The sequence below is a fragment of the Pelmatolapia mariae genome, linkage group LG17 (assembly GCF_036321145.2).
Source record: "Pelmatolapia mariae isolate MD_Pm_ZW linkage group LG17, Pm_UMD_F_2, whole genome shotgun sequence".
Classification (NCBI taxonomy): domain Eukaryota; kingdom Metazoa; phylum Chordata; class Actinopteri; order Cichliformes; family Cichlidae; genus Pelmatolapia; species Pelmatolapia mariae.
The window spans coordinates 34,297,228-34,316,553 of record NC_086242.1 but is presented as its reverse complement, the minus strand read 5'-3'; the positions used below and the strand labels follow the sequence as shown (position 1 = coordinate 34,316,553).

At 40.7% G+C, this 19,326-nt stretch overlaps 1 protein-coding gene across 1 annotated transcript; it reads left to right on the top strand.

Annotated features, from left to right (window-relative positions):
- Window positions 1–19,272, top strand: lurap1 (leucine rich adaptor protein 1). Its single transcript, XM_063460164.1, has 2 exons — window positions 1–706; window positions 11,830–19,272. The coding sequence occupies exons 1-2, from the start codon at window positions 488–490 to the stop codon at window positions 12,700–12,702; spliced, it is 1,092 nt and encodes a 363-aa protein (XP_063316234.1). The 5' UTR covers window positions 1–487; the 3' UTR covers window positions 12,703–19,272.
- The last annotated feature ends 54 nt before the right edge of the window (window positions 19,273–19,326 follow it).

Here is a 19,326-nt window from a genome sequence, read left to right as displayed (position 1 = left end):
GATCGCTGTCATCATGCAGGTGGAATCTGCGCAGTGTGGCTCAGCGTACAGATCCCAAACACCAGCCTCACCGAGCTGCAGCTCAGGACTCGGGACTCCGGAGATCAGACTGCATTTACAGCTGTAAAGGAACCAATCAAGGAGGGGAAAGCAACAAATTGGATTTTTTTTCTCCGCTTTCACTTGATGACCATCAGCAGTTTAGATACAGAGGCTTCATTAATTTAACACAACATGATGACAGAGTTAAAATAACCCACATATCGAGGATTTCTCTCTGTATCATACTGCTGGAATAAGCTCACACTGCTGTGTTGATACTGTCAAACAGTTTTCCTTCCCTGGCGCAGTCCAACTCAGCAGCAGTCGCATAGGATGCCATACAAGCCTATAGGAAGTGACTCTCGCAGCTTGACAGGGAACAATCTCCGAGAAACCCGAAGGACGTAATCTTTGTCCTGCGGATCTTATCGGTGTAAAAACACTCATGGCGATGGACGAAGGTACTGTCAGCGAGACCATCCCAGACCTCAAAGACATAGAGGCGAAAATCGGCCGGAAGACCCCCGAGGGTTTGCTCAGGTGGATGCGGGAAGAGTCGTCCTCTCTCCGGGCAGACGCCAAGCTGGCCCTCGCGCACGACACCGGTAAAGAGACCGGGATGAAGAGTTTGGATGAAAAGATAAGAAAACTGAAGATGGAGATGGTAAGAATCCACAGTTCTCATATATGTGCCCGCAGGATGCGTGGCAGACTCTTGTTTTCCAGGATGTGTCATTCATGAAAGTCAGCCAGGTAAAGCGCTGTCATTATGACGATGAATGCTGAGCCCGGCTCGGCTCCGGCAGACAGCGTTGTTTCGAGTACTTGAACATTTATCAGCAGATCGGGTTGTCATTGCTGGGGTGTATCTGAAATTATGTGCAGGTAAAAAAGCCTACACAACACCTGAGACCCCAGAGACCGAGGTACTTAACGTGTTATCTGACTATACAGCATGCCATTTTTAAAATTTCCTTACTTCTCTTTATTAAGTTCATGTTTTCTGTTGAACTCTTTATATTAAAATAACTGAATGTATAATTAACAATCCATAAAGTAGTATAACAGTATAATTTTGACCAGATGAACCTAAGCCACGTCATGTTCACATGACCACTAGCCTAACATTATAAGCTGTAGTGTAACGCTCCACTTGACAGCGGAGAATAAATAAATGACTGTGTTTTATACTCCAAGTCGTCCTTCCTGCTCCCACTGTGCGCTCAGAGCCCACAGTGGGACTCAATGCGAAATGTCAGCATTCTTTAAAATGACCAGAAAATCTTTATTTCAGAAGGTGCTAAATGCCAAAAAAATTCTCTTATCCCGTGCCTCTGGTGATGAATGGTACTTTAGGACAGTGAGATTTAAGGATGCTTTTAGGGCCCCTGCTAATTGTTAGGCCTCTGGTAAGCTCACTAACCTCAGCTTTTTGGATATTCCTTAATTATTGTGTGGGCTCACACATTTAAAGCTATAATAAGTAAGTGTTTTACCTTAATGTTGGGAATAATAACAGCCTCAGCATGATTTCTGAGTTCGCTGACTCGTAACAGCACCAGTAGCATCTCATTTGTTCCCACTCCTTCCCTCAAAAGCGTTGTCTGGCTGTATGTAACTTGGGAGAATGTATACAGTTTTCCAGGAAAGTACATTTCTAAGGAGACACTGAGGGCAGAGCTCGGCAGATTATGCCTACATGACACAAAATCAAGTGGTTTAGCTGCTTGTTAGACACAAAGCAAGAACAGGATTACTTTATTCTAATAACTCTCATGGCTGTTTGTGGCTAAAATTTTCCTAAAGTTAAGCGGATGAAGAGTAAACCAACAAATTCTGTTCCATATCGAGAAGACGATTTTGTGTTTCACGGCACATGGGTGCCCCTCCCTGAGCCTGGTCTGCTGGATGTTTCTTCCTTTTAAAGGGGAGTTTTTCCTTCCCACTGTCTTCAATTCCTTTCATATAGTGGGGTCATCTGATTGTTGGGGTTTTCTGAGAATTATTGTGGGGTCTTTACCTTATGATATAAAGTGCCTTGAAGTTACTTGTATTTTGATTTGGCACTATACAAATGAAACTGAATTGAATTGTTCGTTGCGTGAGCAGCTGCTATGATTTGTTTCACTACAATTCAATACTGGAGCTTAAAAGACTCCAAAGTCCAGAGGCCTTTTATTACCAGTTGAAGCCACAGGGGCTGCTGTTATCACTGAGTAGCAAACGTTACATACGCCTGCTTTAAGAATTATACTTGCCAATGGATGTTTCAGCTTTTGGACAGCTAAATGTTAGCATCAATCTCTCTTTAATGTCTTAGATAACATAATTACTATGTTATCAACATGTCAAAATTAGCCAGTTAGGTCAGTGAAGTATTATGTATTTTGAATCCAGCATAATTAAATTTTACGTTTACACCCAATGCAACACTTGCTGTGTCTTTCTGTACATTTCTCGTATTCTTTGGTAATGTTTTCAATTAGGATCGCCATAGGAGGTAAAATTAAAGATGTGACATTGACTTTGCTGTCGCTGTACGATTGTGACAAAAATGAAGAGTCAAAAATTTGTGGACTAATTCTTATATAGCACTTTTCTACTCTTCCAGAGTACTCAAAGCACTCTATACAACACGCCACGTTAACTTTCCTTAAGCTTAATGCTTTTTCTAACTACATTCACACTCCGATGGATGCATTGGAGAGCAACTTGGGGTTAGCATTTTGCCCAAGGATACTTGACATGCAGATTGGAGGAGCCAGGGATCGAACCACCAACCTCCCGATCAGTAGGTGACCTGCTCTACTTCCTGAGCTACAGCCTCCCCTAACATGTATACAAACTAAATTTTAATATGAACATTGCTCTTATTATTAAGTAGTATAATACTAAGTAGTATAAGAAGAAAATCAGGAGTCTACATTGGACTATTAAAATGAATGATTAATGATGAATTTGATTGTGACTAAATGCAACAGATGTAATTTTACTTTGACTGGACTTGAGTAATAAAATGTGAAGGCCCCTCGTATCCACTCATTCAATAATTCAAGCTGCTCTTCACTCTGCCAGCAGCTGCACTTTGTTTGGAAATAAGTGGAGGTAAAAATGCACACAGGACCATGGTCAAGCCACTCTCTTCCTATTGTCTAGCTGCGCTTGCACAATTTATAGAAAGTAGTTTTTAACATATTGCATACATTTCTATATTCAGTCCACTGGGCTTAGTTTTGGTGTGATACATACTCATATCATACCTCTGAACAAGACTGTTTTTCAGTTTCACTTATTGAATGATTCCATCCCTTGTTTATCCACCGCAGGTCGCTCTGTGTTTCTTCAGAAGTGATTATTTCTTCTACAGCAGAGCTTCCGTCAAACAAATACTTCTCTGTCTTCTTGTTTACATCAACCCCACCTCGCATCAAACTGTGGAGGTCTGTAGTAATAATGCACCACTCTACAGTTGCCCCCCCTCAACCATGCTCATGTATCTGCCACATTCCTGCGGCAGATGCAGGCATGCACCCCGTCTCCCCATCTGTGGTTGTGACACAAGAGCGTGTGCGCTGCCACAACCGAACTTCCAAACCGAACAAGCTGTTTTCTGAAAGAGTCGCTCCAAAACATATTGGTTACATTCAAACATCCAAAAACACATTAGCAGTTTGGTCGCATGGTAGAAATAGAAGCTGATTTCACTCCAGGACTCATGATGGTGGCAGCATGTGTCTTAAGTATGCTTGCTTGGTGTAAACAAAGTTTTCAGAAAGAAACATGATCGGCTGTCATCGTCACATTTGTTTAGTATTTTCTGCCACGTGTCTTTGAGTTTGAATCAGGCTCGTATTCCTTGAGCCTGTGTGTGTGTATATCTTAGTTTAGCTTAAATAGCTGGTGAGTAATGAAACGCTCGCTCTTTGGTTGGTGTATCAGTTCAGGGCTTTTGGTGACGGGTGTGGTCTGAGAACTAACTCACGTAGCGGCTCGTGTGAATCCATTGGAAGATGGATCACAAAACCTTTTTTTATTTTTTCAAAAGTGGTGTGTGAATGACTCAGATTGTTTTTTCCTTTTTTTCCCACAGAAGTCTTAAAAACCCTTTTTCACATCACATCTGGGCCAAGTGCATATGTAGTCCTACATCTGAGTCATATCTGATCTCTGGACATGTTGACCACTATGTCAACGGAAATACGCATACACGGGAGGTTTAGTGTGAACATCACATGGATTCTGTAGTTGCAGCTTGCCTGTCTGTAATTTTGTGACCAGAAAGGCGCATCATAATGGATGTGTTAGCTCTAAAAAGCAAAAAGTCTGAGTTTTAAGGTGTTTTTTAATTTTTTCTTCTCATAATCCATATATGTATTGTAAACATGGCAATATTTAGATATAAATCAGAATATAAATGAATGAATGAGTGTTAGTGGGTTAGAGGGTTAGTGTGTACAGAAAGAAAGCTCAGCTGCTGTTGTAGGTTGTATAGTACCTAACCTAATTGCATATTTAGCCCACATTTGTATTCACAAAGCATCCAGACTGGAAATCTGTTAAGACTATAGAAGCAGGCTGGACTGTTGGTAGTTTTAGTCATTTATCAAGTTTTTTTGCAGAAGCGGGAGGACAGAGAGAGAAGTGATAGTGATGAAGAACCCTTTTCTAACTGTAAGGGAGTGAAACTTTCAGTGCAGCTCCGGGCTGCTCCAGTATGTGTGTGTGCTTGTGTGTGTGTGTGTGCTTGTGTGTGTGTGTGTGTGTGTGTGTGTGTGTGTGTGCGTGCGTGCGTGCGTGCGTGCATGCATGTGCATGCACGTGTGTGTGGTTATTTCATCTGTGTGAGTGGTGCTGTGTAATGAGAGTGCAGAAGAAGAGATGGGAGCATCATCTGAAATCTGCTTAGTAAGATGTGCAGTACTAATGTGTGTGCACAGAGGCTGCAGGAAGATACTAAATGGAAGAGCTCTCTCGTGCACACAGTCGTGCACACAGCCTAGCAAAGTCACCGTGTTGTTTTCTTCCCCAACATTTTCTGTCATGCTGATAAGCTCAAACGAACAGGCGGGATGTTAATGAGTCGGCTATAAACTGCTTCTTTTTCCACTCTGAAAGTGTATGTTTGTGTGGACCCTTCTGTTCCTCATTCATCTGTTACTTTGTATCCATAACCACACTGTGTGGCATTGGTGGGCTGCAGCATCTGCCTGTGTAAGATCAACACTCTGCATATATGTGTGTGTGTGTGTGTGTGTGTGTGTGTGTGTGTGTGTGTGTGTGTGTGTGTGTGTGTGTGTGTGTGTGTGTGTGTACGTTACCACTAATACTGAAGTGTTACTCTTGTTAAATGGCAGGAAAAACAGGAAGTCATGTTGCATTTCTAATACAGTATGTCTTTGATTCAAACAAACATGTTGCATAACTCTCAAGTAAACTTCCAGAAAAACACACTGATTCGATTGGCCTAAAGTACAAAATATAAATCAAAACGAAACTGCAGATCTTTAAAATTAGCCTTTAAAATTGTTCTGGTCATTAACATCCTATTTCCTGTTATTTGGATGATAGACATGGATCATCAGAGACTTTTAAGACAGCCAGCTTAGAGTCACCGAATAGTGACGTAGGATCATTATTCAGGAAAGCGAAAGATACGGACACGTTTCTTTGCCCAAATGATACCCAGCTAGTTCAAAACCTAAAAACAATACAGTTTAACAATTAAGAAATCTGAAAATCACACAAGTGAACCTGAGTTGGCAGTTACTATATTTGTTCAAGAAAACTGTAATACTACAAATAAACGAACAAAGAATTCATCAAATATTTGATGCAGCTGCTCTAAATGATTTATTATACTGTAGCTGTAGTGTGATTACTGACTCTAGCAGAGTAATGTGTTATGTAACTGCTTCCAGACAAATGTGTTCATGTGTTTGCAGTAACGGGTGACTTCAGAACACGTTTGTCGCCGGCTCGGCTCATGACTTGATTTGGTGGGGAAAGAACTGAAGGCAGATAAATGTTGCTGTGAATGATTTTAGTGCTGCTGTTCATCTCTGCGGGAGCAGTTTGAAAGCATCTGTCTTTCGCATTCGTCTCCAGCAATCTCCACTCTCCACTTCACTGATCTAAACAGATTTACTGGATAGAGACACTCCTTTAAAGCCAGAGAAGACTGGCACTAAGCCTTACACACACACATACACAGACACACACACTGAAGGGCCTTTTATATATAAGCTGCTTTGTGCATTTTATTAATGATCAGCATCTGTATTTTAAGCTACCAAAGGGCAAATGTTATGCTGTTGCTCGAGGTACGTCCTTACTTTTTGCTAACTCCTCCTTTTTTATTCACTTTAGCTTTCCCATGTCAGCCTCTCTCTGTCTTCCACCTCTGGGCAGATGAATGTCAGTGCAAAGTCAGCTCTCAGTGCAGAGCTGAGCTGTAGGGAATCAAAATCCAGTCTGTTTAATCTCAGGCTTCTTTCTCTGACTGGTTACTGGCTATACTGTCACAGATGTCACAGTCAGTACAGGGTTTTGTTAAATTCAATTATTCCTGAGTGACCTGCAGCTCTTTTATTCCTCCACCACAATTTTGTTTCCTGTTTTCTCTCCATCTCATTTTGTTGCTTGTAACCATAATATCAATGAGCCTGGTAGGTCTTCTGTCCAGGCTTCATTTCTTCTTATATGACAGCAGGTTTAGACAGTAATGTTTGCAGGAAGTAGATGGACAAACAGAGAAGGGGCTGCATCAGCTTTGAAGAATGAGCCTCTGCTGCTCTTTGTATCCATTGACTTGCATATTATGTTCCATGAGAGCCAAAATCCAGGATTTCTTTGTAGTTTGCGTTGCTATTTCATAAGATAGTGATCTTCACTTGGCTTGACTTGTGCTGTACGGTGAAATCCCGCATGTTGCCATTCAGCATTCTGTCGTGTAGTAAGAAAGAAGAAAAGGAACAGAAAGAATGGCATTCAGACGTGAATGCAGACAGATGGAGCAGCTGGCGAGTTATGGAGGGCCGGGGCTGACCTTCTGCTGCCTAATGGAGACTAGAGGGTCTCTGCAAGGACGCAGTATGTCTGAGGGCCCGAGTTAGATTGGGAAGGTGAAACAGCAGACACGGGCACCAGGGGATACGAAAGAGAGAGAGAGAGAGAGTGAGCAGTAACTGTGTTTATGTTGCTGGTATCCCAGCTGGCAGTAATTCAGCAATCTGTTAGGTTGCTGTGAGATGATAGGAAGCCACATGGGACAGTGTGCGTCATGGATCATACCCTGTATATGTTAACACAATCTACAGGATGATGATGATGATGATAAACTTTAATTTCGGACATGTAAAGCAAACAAACGAATAAATGCACATATACATTCATTTACTCACAAACAAAATCAACATAACATGAAATACCAACTCAATCATCATGTCTGAAATAGAACAGGAAGAAGTCTGTACCTGCGTATTAATCCCTGCGCGTGCTCAACACTCTCATCCCCACAGCTTGACAGAAAATGGTGTCCATAAAAGTATTGAAGGAAAAATACAAAGTCAAAAAGGTGAATATCTAGAGTAGTAAATTGTCCAACAATTAGAACGTGTTCTCGTTGTAAGGTGCGGAACGCTGAAAGCATTTCGGGGCTGTCTGGCACATTGCGGTTCTCCACTTGTTCTGTTGATTCTGAAAGGGATCAAAGCAAAGTCAGAGAAGGAAACCCTTCAACAGTTAAATTCCCTCAGATGAGATCGCTCAAGTGTTGCCATCAGTCGTCTTCTTCTGTTGATATTCTTAGAGCTAAAAGATTTTCCTCACGTCCCACTGTGGCCACCGTGTGCTCCAGCTACAGTATTTGCACATTTAAAGCCCACAAGTACTCATTTACACTGTTGGTTTGTCTGTGTTGTGTTTTTTTAGTTAATTAACTGATCAGATACCAGAAACACGTCTTCAAGTTGTTTATTTCACTGTTTAATGTAGAGAGCTAAAGATAAAGATACCTAATGATCATCATCCTATCACTGTTATTATGACGTATATTTTGACACTTTATGAAGCAGCACTTTTTGTGCTTTCATTACACAGTGAATTATCTATAAATATTTCCTGAGGTGGATAAATATTTATTTAAATAATATACAAAGATTTTAGCAGGTATCCAAAACAAATGAAGTCTTTCTTCTGCACCAGAAATCTTTTAATATGAAACAACGAGTTTGATTTGTTTGCAGAGTGCAGGTACTTGTCTTATTTGATAATATAAAAGGCAGGAAAATTAGCTTTCCAGAATCCTGTGGGTCTGCCAGCTGGTGCGTGGCCTCATGCTGAGTAAGGAAGCAGGAGCGTGTTTGGTGGTGTACCGATGTTTCAGGAAATGCAAAAAACATGATTAATGATATTAAATCCTTAAGGCTGTTTAGTCCCATTCACATTAAACTTTGTTGGCCCCACTTCGACCTTTTTCATCCTTTCTTTGATGTGCACGCTTGACTTTGTTGTGTAATTAAATGCTTCAAATCAGTCTCAAAGTAATGAATATAATGGGGATTGAAACAAGTCCCTCTTGAAGAGCAGCAGAGCAAACAAAGCAGGAAACAGCTGACACAAACATGATGGATTTCACTTTTAGCAAAAAGCTGGAACATGTGGCTGCCATTGTTTAAATTTAATTACGAAAAAACGTTTGCATATTTTAATATGTTGATTTGTAGGCAACTAATCTATTTTGTGACCTCAGTAAAGAAGGCATGCAGAGTTGAGATGACAAAGATGATTTCTTTTACTTTTTTTTTTTGAAGATTTTCCACTAACACTTTCTGAGATATTGTGTTAAGTGCAAATGCCATATATCTAGTTGTATTTCAGAGACAGTAGCCTTACAGAAGAATTATTATCCCCCCAAAAAAGCTAACGTGTGGCAGCAAGGCCACCCACAGATGGTCCCTCTGCTTGTGTAAAATTACATACTCAAATGCATCTCTGGTGTATAACTTGTTTTAATTTCATGCATTGGTGAATTTGGTTAATGTACAGTATAAAAATATAATCTCTAACCAACCGCCCAAGTTATCCAAATTAATATCGCAGAAAAAAAAAGACCTGTTGCGACAGCAGCAGTTAAAGTCAGTGTAGATCTGCAGCAAAGTGTTCATAGACTGGTGGAGCTCATAGCTTCGTTAGCATTGTGCCACCTCAGCGCTGACAAACACGGAGCTACTTTTATTGCCACCCTCATTAAGCACTCGGTCTCTGCCAGCCAAAAACCTCAAGCCTTGAGCCCCACCCCAAAACTTGTGTGTGCCAGGATCCCACATATTCATGAACAAAAAGCTGTATATATATGTATATATATATATATATATATATATATATATATATATATATGTGTGTGTGTGTGTGTGTGTGTGTGTGTGTGTGTGTGTGTGTGTGTGTGTGTGTGCATTACAGCTGTGTCTGCCTGTGTAATTTAGCATAACCACTGACTTTGGCTTCAGCATTTACCAGAACATTGACCACACAGCTCAATTCTCCTCCAGTAAAGAAAATAAAATGAAACCCTTCTATTTCATCTCATATCCACATTTTTTTTCTTCTGAAGTGTGTTGCCTGTGTTTACTTGTGATAATCAACAAAAAAGCTGGTTCCCATAAGTTCAATCTTGTGTGTTTTCTCCACAGTTAAAATTACACTCTGGGTAAAGTCTGGTTATGGTTTAGTCATGCTGTGGTTATGTTCTACAAGTCACGTGAGCCATTTAAATCTTTCACGGCACAGACTAAGTAAAAGGTTTTTGAGCAAATGTGGTAAGCTCAAAGAGAAAGTTAGTATTCTTTAGGTGATGGGAAACAACCACCTTTGACTGTGCAGTGATTAAAACTGCTGCTTCCCATTGATGAGTTTGACAATTGTTGGTTACGTTTTTTTAATCATGATGCACAGAGCCGGACTCTGTGGTTGGCCTGTGGTGCAGCCCAAGGTTCGAGCATGTTGCTGCATAAGAAAGGGAGACTGATGAGCCAGTGCGTGACAGCTGTGCCAATCAACCCACCCTGGCTCTGCTCCCTGAACCATCCTGCCCTACCGCTCCCTCCTGCAGCTGAGTCAAACCGCACTTTTACAAAGATTCAAGAGGTCAAAGTATTCAGCATACTTAGAGGAAAAAACGGGGCAAAAATGATCTTTTCTTAATACCCAGTTTAGAAACCACTGATGTCGATCAACTTCCTGCTGCACGGTTTGATTCACCACAGTGAGGTTTGATACTGGGGAAGATGGAGGAAAACCACTCAACATCAGTGGATTGAATTTGCCATAGCTTTTTCTTTCTTTCTTTTTTTTACCAAGCAGCCTGTGGTGTGGTCTTAAATAGTGAATGGCTTATCCAAAGGTCAGCCACTACCTATGCATAGAAACGAAGTATGAGACATATTAATTCATGCTCACGTGCACCATTTACCATCTGAATGGAAGAACGTCAGGCTTTTAAACACCCCATAGAGCGGCTTTCTTAATTCTTCTGCCAGTGTTTTCATCAGAACTGATAAACATGAGTAACTTAGTAGGTTGGATCAATCAATTCATTCCATCAGACTGATTTATTGATTTATAAGAATTAATTAAACTGTTACACTTAAACTCCAAAAGGTCAGAAAGGTCTTAGTGGCCTGAGGCCTCTGCTAACAAAGTTAACTCTCAGAGTTTTTTGGGGTGTTAAACTTACTCAACACTTTATTATCCCAATGCTGTGTTAGCGCTGGAATATACATAATGTTACACTTGCAGGACTTTCACTTTTCACAGTGCGATGTAGTAAAATAAAATATAAAAAGACTGTAAAACTATAATTGTATATTTTGTCTGTCTGACCCAAAATTATCTGAGATGAAATACACAAATATGCATAAATTACCATAAATTTTAATGATTCCCAAAAAGGGATACAGCCAGTCTCCCGGGGACCAGCAGAAAGTGATACACAAGGAGAAAACTGAAGAATACTTTGAAATCAAAGGCTCAAAGCCGAGGTGATCTCAGTGGTCAGAGCTTTGAATGTTGTTGCCATATATCACCTCTGGGCTCTGCACTTTGCTTTGCTTTGAGAACTTCTGCAAATGTATTCTAGGGAAGAATTTTCCATGACTGCAGCCATCTTTCTCCTTCTAAGTCACCATTTAGCTTTCTTATCCTCCCACACACATACTGTATTTGAAGATACCCGTGGCTGCTAGAGGCCCGCTGAAGCAATTATTGCTTTATTTATTTATGACAGAAGTCGTAGATTAACTTTTGAATCCTTTGCACCATTTACAACATTTAAAAGTCAGCTGAAAAGGAAAAGAAGTCAAGCTTTTTCTCGACTTTCTTTACTAATGCGTCTTACTTTCCACTGTATCAAATTTCCATCTCTCACTAGCTTCTCCTACAAACTCAGCTTCAGTCACATTCCCTTGTAATATCCATCTGTAACCTTGTTTCCCCTCCACCTTTACTTTATTTGTTTTCCATTTTTAGTATTGTGGACTCCAGGCAGTTTCTGTTATTAGTTTCTTCCAATTAGGGTAATCTGAAATAGTTTAATAGCATTATAATGGTGTTTGCACTTGTCCCTAGAGCCAAAGCTGACAGCTTTACATAAATATGTGCGGCCTCCTAGGTTCAACATCTGTTTAGTTTTCTCTTTTGTTGCACATTGCACACTATCAAAACATGACCACTGTGAAAGTAAGCATGCATCATTATGGTAAATTTAGAATATCTCCTTTTTTGTATCCACAGGCTCACTTGCGCTCGGTGGACGTTAAGATCCTGCAACAGCTGCTGGCGGTGCACGAGGGCATCGAAGCAGTGAAATGGCTGTTTGAGGAGCGCAGCACGCTGACCAGCCGCTGCAGCAGCCTCACCAGCAGCCAGTACAGCCTGGGGGAGGGACCCGACACCTCTTGGAGAGGCTCCTGGAGCAGCTTGCAAGACCCCAATGACAAGCTAGACAACATCTCCATTGGCAGCTACCTGGACACGCTGGCAGACGACATGGATGAGTACTGCCCTTCCAGCTCCGAATCCGTCATCTGCTCCACCACACCTCTAGTTTCGGAGGCTACTGCTGGGGGCCGCATGGCGGGAGGCTCCGTGGCCACAGTCACTGCAGCAGTGTCAGGGTCCGTATTAGGGCTGAAGTCTGGGTCTAGTGCTGTGGGAAGTGAGAATGGTACTGGGGTTGGAATTATTCCAGAAGTGAAAGGTGGACCTGGGAATGTTGCCATTGGGAAGGAAACTGGAGGAACTGAAAGTGGGAAGCCAGCAGCTCCTGGCAGCTCTCCACAAGCCAAGTCTGAGGGACTCAAACAAGGTGCTCCTATCTGGACCAAGACTGCAGAGAAGGATAAGGGAAGCCCCATTTTCAAGGTCAGTACCCCAACGCAAGGCCTTAAAGCTAATGGTGTCCTAGAGAAATCAACCACACAAAGAGGCAGCCCGACCCGCACCTGCCTCAGTGAGAAACTGGCAACCAGCCAGAGCCCCAAAGTTAAACCTTACAAAAATGGAAAGATTGACTTGGACACGTGCAAAATGAATGGCAAAATGCATCTGGAGTACGATGCCCACTGGCGCTGGGTGCAGTCGCAAGAAGATGTGACGTTTTTGTAAGAAGGATAATCACAGAGAGGGACTAAAGCCACTATTGAACACTCCCTCTGCAACATCAAAAACCAGATCACTGAAGATTAAAAGAAGAGTGCACTGCTGTTGTGAAAGGCACATAATGGGGCATACCCAGTGAAAGACACTGGGTATGAGAGACAATTACCTGTTTCTTCTTTTGTTCCCTCCTGTAACTGCACTAACTTCCTGTAAAACATTGATGTCAGTATTAAGGGATTTTGGACCATATATAGCCAAACAGGGGTGCCTCACAAAATCAACTTTAAAATCCTGTGTCACAGATTTTCCTCAGGGTCTTTTTAACAATCCCTGATATTATTTCAGTTTCTTTTCTTTTATGTTATTTTGTTTTCCTGAAAAATAAAGCACAGTGAGACGATCTGCCAGAGAGCTGAAACATGACTCCAGATGGTTTGACACATATTTTATCGGCAAGTCAAAATTGAAACTTTGCCTTGACTTTGACTTTTTAAAAATAATCTAGGAACAATATTGCCACCAATATATTAATTCTGAACCTTTACAAAAACTAGTTATTATTAGTTACTTTGTATAATCAATTTAACATTTTGTGGATTCTGTATGAAAGTAATTCCCAACTTTTTATCTTTGATCCTCTTCAAATGAAAGATTATTCAGTTATGGTGATAGTTTCTGGGTAATAAGGTAAATGTAGCTGTGCCAGATGATAAAAAATGTACTCCTGGACCAGTTTGTAGAGGTATTAGAGCAGAAGATTTAATGCAATATATAGACAAAAGTATCGGGCCACAGAGTCTCTTAATCCTTCAGGTGCTTTTAGTTTCATTGTTCTAACTCTATAACATCAAGCACCTAACCATGCAGTCTTCCTTTACAAACATTTGTGAAAGAGTGAGTTGTTCTAAGGAATTCAAGCGTGGTACTGTAACAGGATACCACTGTACCACTGTTGCAATACGTCAGGTTGTAACATGAAAGTGTTTAGGAACCACAGCAACACAGCCTCAAAGTGGTAGACCACATAAAGTTACCAAGTGCTAAAAGTGCACCTGGTATAAAAGTCACCAATGCTCATCTGACTCAGCAGTTGCAGACTTTCAAATCTCCTGTGATATTAACATCAGCACAACATCTGTGTACCAGGAGCTTCATGGCATCATTTCAAAGGCTGAGCAGCTCCCGTTGGTGTAATGTGTGGGTGGGCCGGTACTTTTGCCCATATTGTGTGTATTTCACAAATCAAAAGCAAATGTGTGATGAGAAAAAACCAAAAGCTTTGTGTATTTAACTCTTTTGTTTCTTCTGAGCTCTTCAAATTTACCTCAGGGCCCATTTGAAGGGGCCTGACCCTGAGGTTGGGAATGACTACCGCACTCCACAAACAACAGCTTTTATGAACTCCAGTGTACTGCATATAAGATAGTAGTAGAGTCCGTTCTCACTCTCGACGCGTAATATACTGACGATTTGTCACGTCCCCAGGCATTCCATGGAAACACGAAAGGTGACCTTCTGCGTTTCTAAGCTACGCGCCAGATTGTGCAATTTAAAGAAAATAAACATACATATGTAGAGTCATTCCAGACAGTTCTCATGTTTTCCGAACTTGTAATATAGGGACGTGTTGGGCGGCCGAAAGCGTAATTTACTGACGATTTGTCACCTAGTGTAAAATGTTACGCTTTGGGAGTGAGAACGTGTTGAGCAGTCATAGTGTAAAATCAACCTCTCATTGAAATCCCAAATAAAGTGTGCTATATTGATCCTTGTTTATGGATAATATATCACTACTCTTCCAGTGGTTAATGACCGCCTTATTGTTTCAACAAAAAAATAGAAAAAAAGTATGATTTTCTCCCCAACTGTTTATCCCCAAACACCTTCCTGATCAGCACTAGAAAATATGTCAAACTTGCAATAGAAGACAAAGCACTGAGATAAAAGCTTAACACATTAAAAAACAAAAAAAGTGCCAGTGATAGCATTTGTGTCTTTGTGAAGCTAATCCCTTCAGTGCGTTACCAAACATGTGCACGATTGTATAGTCACTGAGTTGTAGTACAGCTACTCTGTGCACTGGTTACTAGTCGTGACTGGTTATAGGCAAATCTTGACTTTGGATGAAAATCTTTCTTCTGTTTTGACAATTACGCTAACCTGTATTAGTTTTCTTTAAAGCAAATGTTGTGCCTGATTGGTGTAAACCTTAACTACATATGCCTGTTTGTTCCCTGAGATGACTGCACTGTTGTGATGATAATCTTTTATTAGTTTTGCCTCTCTGTGGGCTTTGCTTGCGTGTACAAATGGCTAGACCAAAAGTCTGTGTGCTCTTCAGTATCGACTGGTAAATGTGTTATGCTGGCTGGGTGGATATTGCTTGCCCTGTGCTGACATCTTTATTGGTTGATTTGTGAGCATACGCGGAAGACTGAACACAATCAGTGAAGAAAAGCAATATTTCCTGAAGGCTGTCTGCTGGCTTACATAAGCAGCCTCTTCTCAGCAACTGAAATTTAATAATAATGTCTGATCTTCAATAGATGACAGCGCTACTGAAGAAGGAATTGTTGTGCGTTTTGTTATGTGCATGTGCGAGAGAAAGACACAGCCGGCCTCCCAGGTATGAATAAGAATAGATGAGTCCCAAAGGATCGCAGATATTTTCAGCTTACTCATCACAATGTAACTACATCGCTCACCAGTCTGCAGTTATTCATGTTAATGGTGCAGGGATGGTGCAACACATGTGGTAAATGGAGGGGAACATATTACATAATCTGTCCAGTTTCTTTCAGTGCCTGGAAGTGTTTGAAACTATTAAATATGAGTGTTGATAAAATATGAGCTTTGATACTGGTTCCAACACAAATGGGCATTTTTCATACTTTCTGCACATTTCAGTCATCTTGGTTCCATAACAACATAACATTTCATTTTTCTTTTAAACACCCAGATGACTATTCACGCAGCCATTTTGTGTCTGAATGGTCACAGATTCTATTTTCACATGCCACATATGCAGTTTGGGGCTCAGATACACGAGAGTTAGCTTCTCATTTCACTATTGCTAGCTATAATTAAGTTAATTAAGTTTATAAACAGAATGAAAATTTTTCTGCACTGACCATAACACTATGACTTACTTATTTTGGAAAAAATATCAAGTAAGGAGGGGTTTAAAAATGCACATAGGAAGCTACATAAAGGCTCAGTTGCACAGGCCTCAAGCCTGGTCAGTTCCTTGCAATTCCTCTGGTAGTTAGCAGGCTCCTGCAGTTCCTTCCTCTGCCATACAAACCAGTCCATGGTTTGTATGGAAGACACAGACTGGTCTGCAGTTAGTTACTTAACCACCAGTGGTAGGGAAACTAAAAAGTGCCATGGAGCCAGGAAACTGAGAATGCTCACCTTCAAAATAAAAGCTTTGCCTTATCGCTGAAACCAACATGTGACAAAAGGGACAACTTTTACTTTGAAGGTGAACAGTATTGTGTGTGTTGCACTGTTCAGTACTGCTCAGCAAGCAGCAAGTGTTTGCAGACAAGTTGGCATTTCACATGCAAATTAGAGGTAACCATGGCGGTCTGCATGTGACCAAAGTAATCGCAAGGTTTTAAATGCAACAACATGTGTCTCTTTGCAACCAATTTAAAAGCAACATCAAGCAACCTTGTTCAACCATTTGTCAAACAGCAACCACAGCCTGACTGTTCAACCATTTGTCAAACAGTCAGGCTATAGACGTTATAGTCCAATGACCCGAGGAACTGGCCGGGCTCTAGACCTGCGTAAGTGCAAATTTAGCAATAAATACTATGTACTATAATACTATGAAACACCCATTTTTCTTGGTTGTCAGCAAGTGGTCTGTAGGCCTGTGTTACTGAGGCCTTGGATAATATTGGCTGTAGATGCTGAAGGCAAAAGTTCATGACTAACTGTCATAGGATAATAATAAAGAGTAAACGTGCAAGTTGTGACCTGAGCTTTTGTACGTAACCTGCTGCCCTCACCCAGTCAGTGTCACTTTAGCTAGATAGGACAAGTTTGCTTTCTGGTAGAAGCTCTATTTTCGTTGACGTAATTTAGAAAATACAGATTCTAGATTAATGAAATGATATGTGATAAAATAGTCTATCTGGCTCAAATCTTGGATACAAAATTCTCCCAAGTGTACTATTAGAAAAGAGAATGTGATGACTTGGCGTCAATTACATCCATCCTAATTTAATCATGTTTTTAAGACGTTAAACTCAACAGCTCCATTTGTTTTAGCCACTGAAGTGTTTCCTCTCTCCTCCTGCTTTTCTTTTCATCCTACTTTCCACCACCACACTGGTTTCATGGAAATGTTCAGTCAGTGCCAACACACATCATGCGCACACAATGCCTTCTCGTTGGAGACAGCACCATACAGCCGGCACCACAGACGCAGTGACTGTAGGCTAGTCCTCGAGACTAGGGAGGAAAAGTGAGATGAAGCTCAACCTTGAACTGACTGTGAAGATGTTAAAAATCCCAGCTTTTTTATCCCTAAAGCCAAGCAGAGCATCTATCCATCTCAGGATAGTTACTTCAGCCATGGTATATCTTCCAACCACAGTATAGACATGAAGTCATTTGAAACCATTTCCCTTTTTAACATGTGCTGGCTGTAAAGCTATGCAACATGCCAAAAAAATGTCTGCTCCGCCAGTTTGTGGTTTTCTTTCCAAATTAGCGGAGGCATATGGAAAAAAAACTACATTTAGTTCAGGGAATGAGCCTGTAAAACACATTATATAAAGCTATAGTGTGTCTTTCTGAAGTTATACTCTGTCCCCTAATGGTTTAATGTGTTTTTTCACTGGGCACAGTTGGAACATTTGGAAAATGGACGATGTTTTAAACCTCTCCTTGGCAGAGAGTGTTGACAGTTTAGGTGCCAGGAGGAGCTGCTTGTGGTCTGACTGTTTTTTAAAGTGAAATGATAACTGCTGTGTGCATTAGCAACAATGGAAGTGTTACTAAGTTCTGAAAATCTTGTGAAAAATACTTTTAGTCTAGAATGAGAGAAATGTCCTCTTTCTTTCTAGAATTTTTCATAGGGTATGAAGGTGAACACCACTGGGCAGATCGTAAATCCTTCTCTTCTGCTCTCTCTGTGTCCAAGATTTATCAGATGGTCGGTGCGCGACGTGTTTGCATTGGCTTCAGGTGCTTTTGGCTTCAGAATACCTCCTCTGGCTATTCTGGGTGCAAGACAAACAGTGTGATTACATAGACGAGCGGATACCCACACGAACATGGTTGCCATGACAATGAGGCCAAGCAGGCTTCAGCTCTAGTGGCTACATAAAACAATGTTTACTGCAGTGCCAGTAACAGCATAGCAGTACAGTCTAAATGAAAGCAGGTGAGATGAAATCTGTGATAAATGCAGACAGCAGACATCCAAATTATTTGACCATTATACGTAAGGTCAGATCATAAAAAAAGTATCAAATGTAGTTAGTAACAATGTAAAAGATTTTTTAAAATATGATACTTTTTAAGTGATTCTGTTTTAGAACTCATTTTTATTCCAGTCTGTCGAGTACCAGTGACAGACAACACGGGCAAATGAATGATATGCGACACATGTAATCATTTTTGACAGCCCCCTATGCATGTTAAACACATGAACTGCAAAACACAGATCTTTCTCACTGTCTAAAAATTGTGATCTGTATTTCCCAGTGATAACCACATCAAAGCCCCAAAGTCCATTTTTAAAGCAGAGAACAGAACTTTTAGTGTCCTCAAGAGGCAAAAATAAAATTCAGTACCACCCATTCATTGCTCTTCTACTACTTTAAAAATGATAAGAATTCTGCATTTTGGGGGGAATGCTGCAGAGGAAATCGCTCATTTCTTTTTTTTGACACTTCCTGCTTCACCCTTGGTATAAAGCTCAGCTATCCTCTCTTTCAGCCACCTAAAATTCTCCCAAGAGGCCTTTTGCTGCCGTTTTTTACCCATTTTTGAAAAGTGAGAAGGCAAACTGGTGTGTCTCTCTGGAGGCAGAGTCAGGGGATAAACAGTGAGCCGAGTGCACAGCGTGCAGCTAAAAGGAAGCTTCCACTCCCAGAGTCCTGCTGTTTTCTTCCTTCCTCTTATGCATACACAACACCCAAGCACAATTTATCCTGGGACTGATATGGGTCTCTAGATAGCTGACAGCATTTCCTTCTTTTAAGGTTCTTTTATATTTTATTCTCATGTTTCTGTGTGTTTTGTTCACATCTCAGAATGTTCAAAGTAAATGGAAGGGAACTGAATCAAACCCTACTGGGTGCATGCTGGGTGCTGACCCAGGTCCAAAACCTAACTTAGGCTAAACAAAATCTAGAGGATTAAAAGACAAAAGCCAGAGAGACTGACTGCAGTTCAGCTGAATCAATAAAGTTAAGCTTTATTTTGTTATGCAATATGCCTTCTAGAAAAAATGTTTGTCTTTTTTTCCTTGTAAAGTCAAAATGTTCAAAAATTAACAGATTATGTTCATTGATGTGGGCGATATATATTATGAAGTATGTAAATTATACGAGTGTGTCTAATAATTAAAGCTATTTTAAATGTTTGATTCGTGCTATCATTGCATTT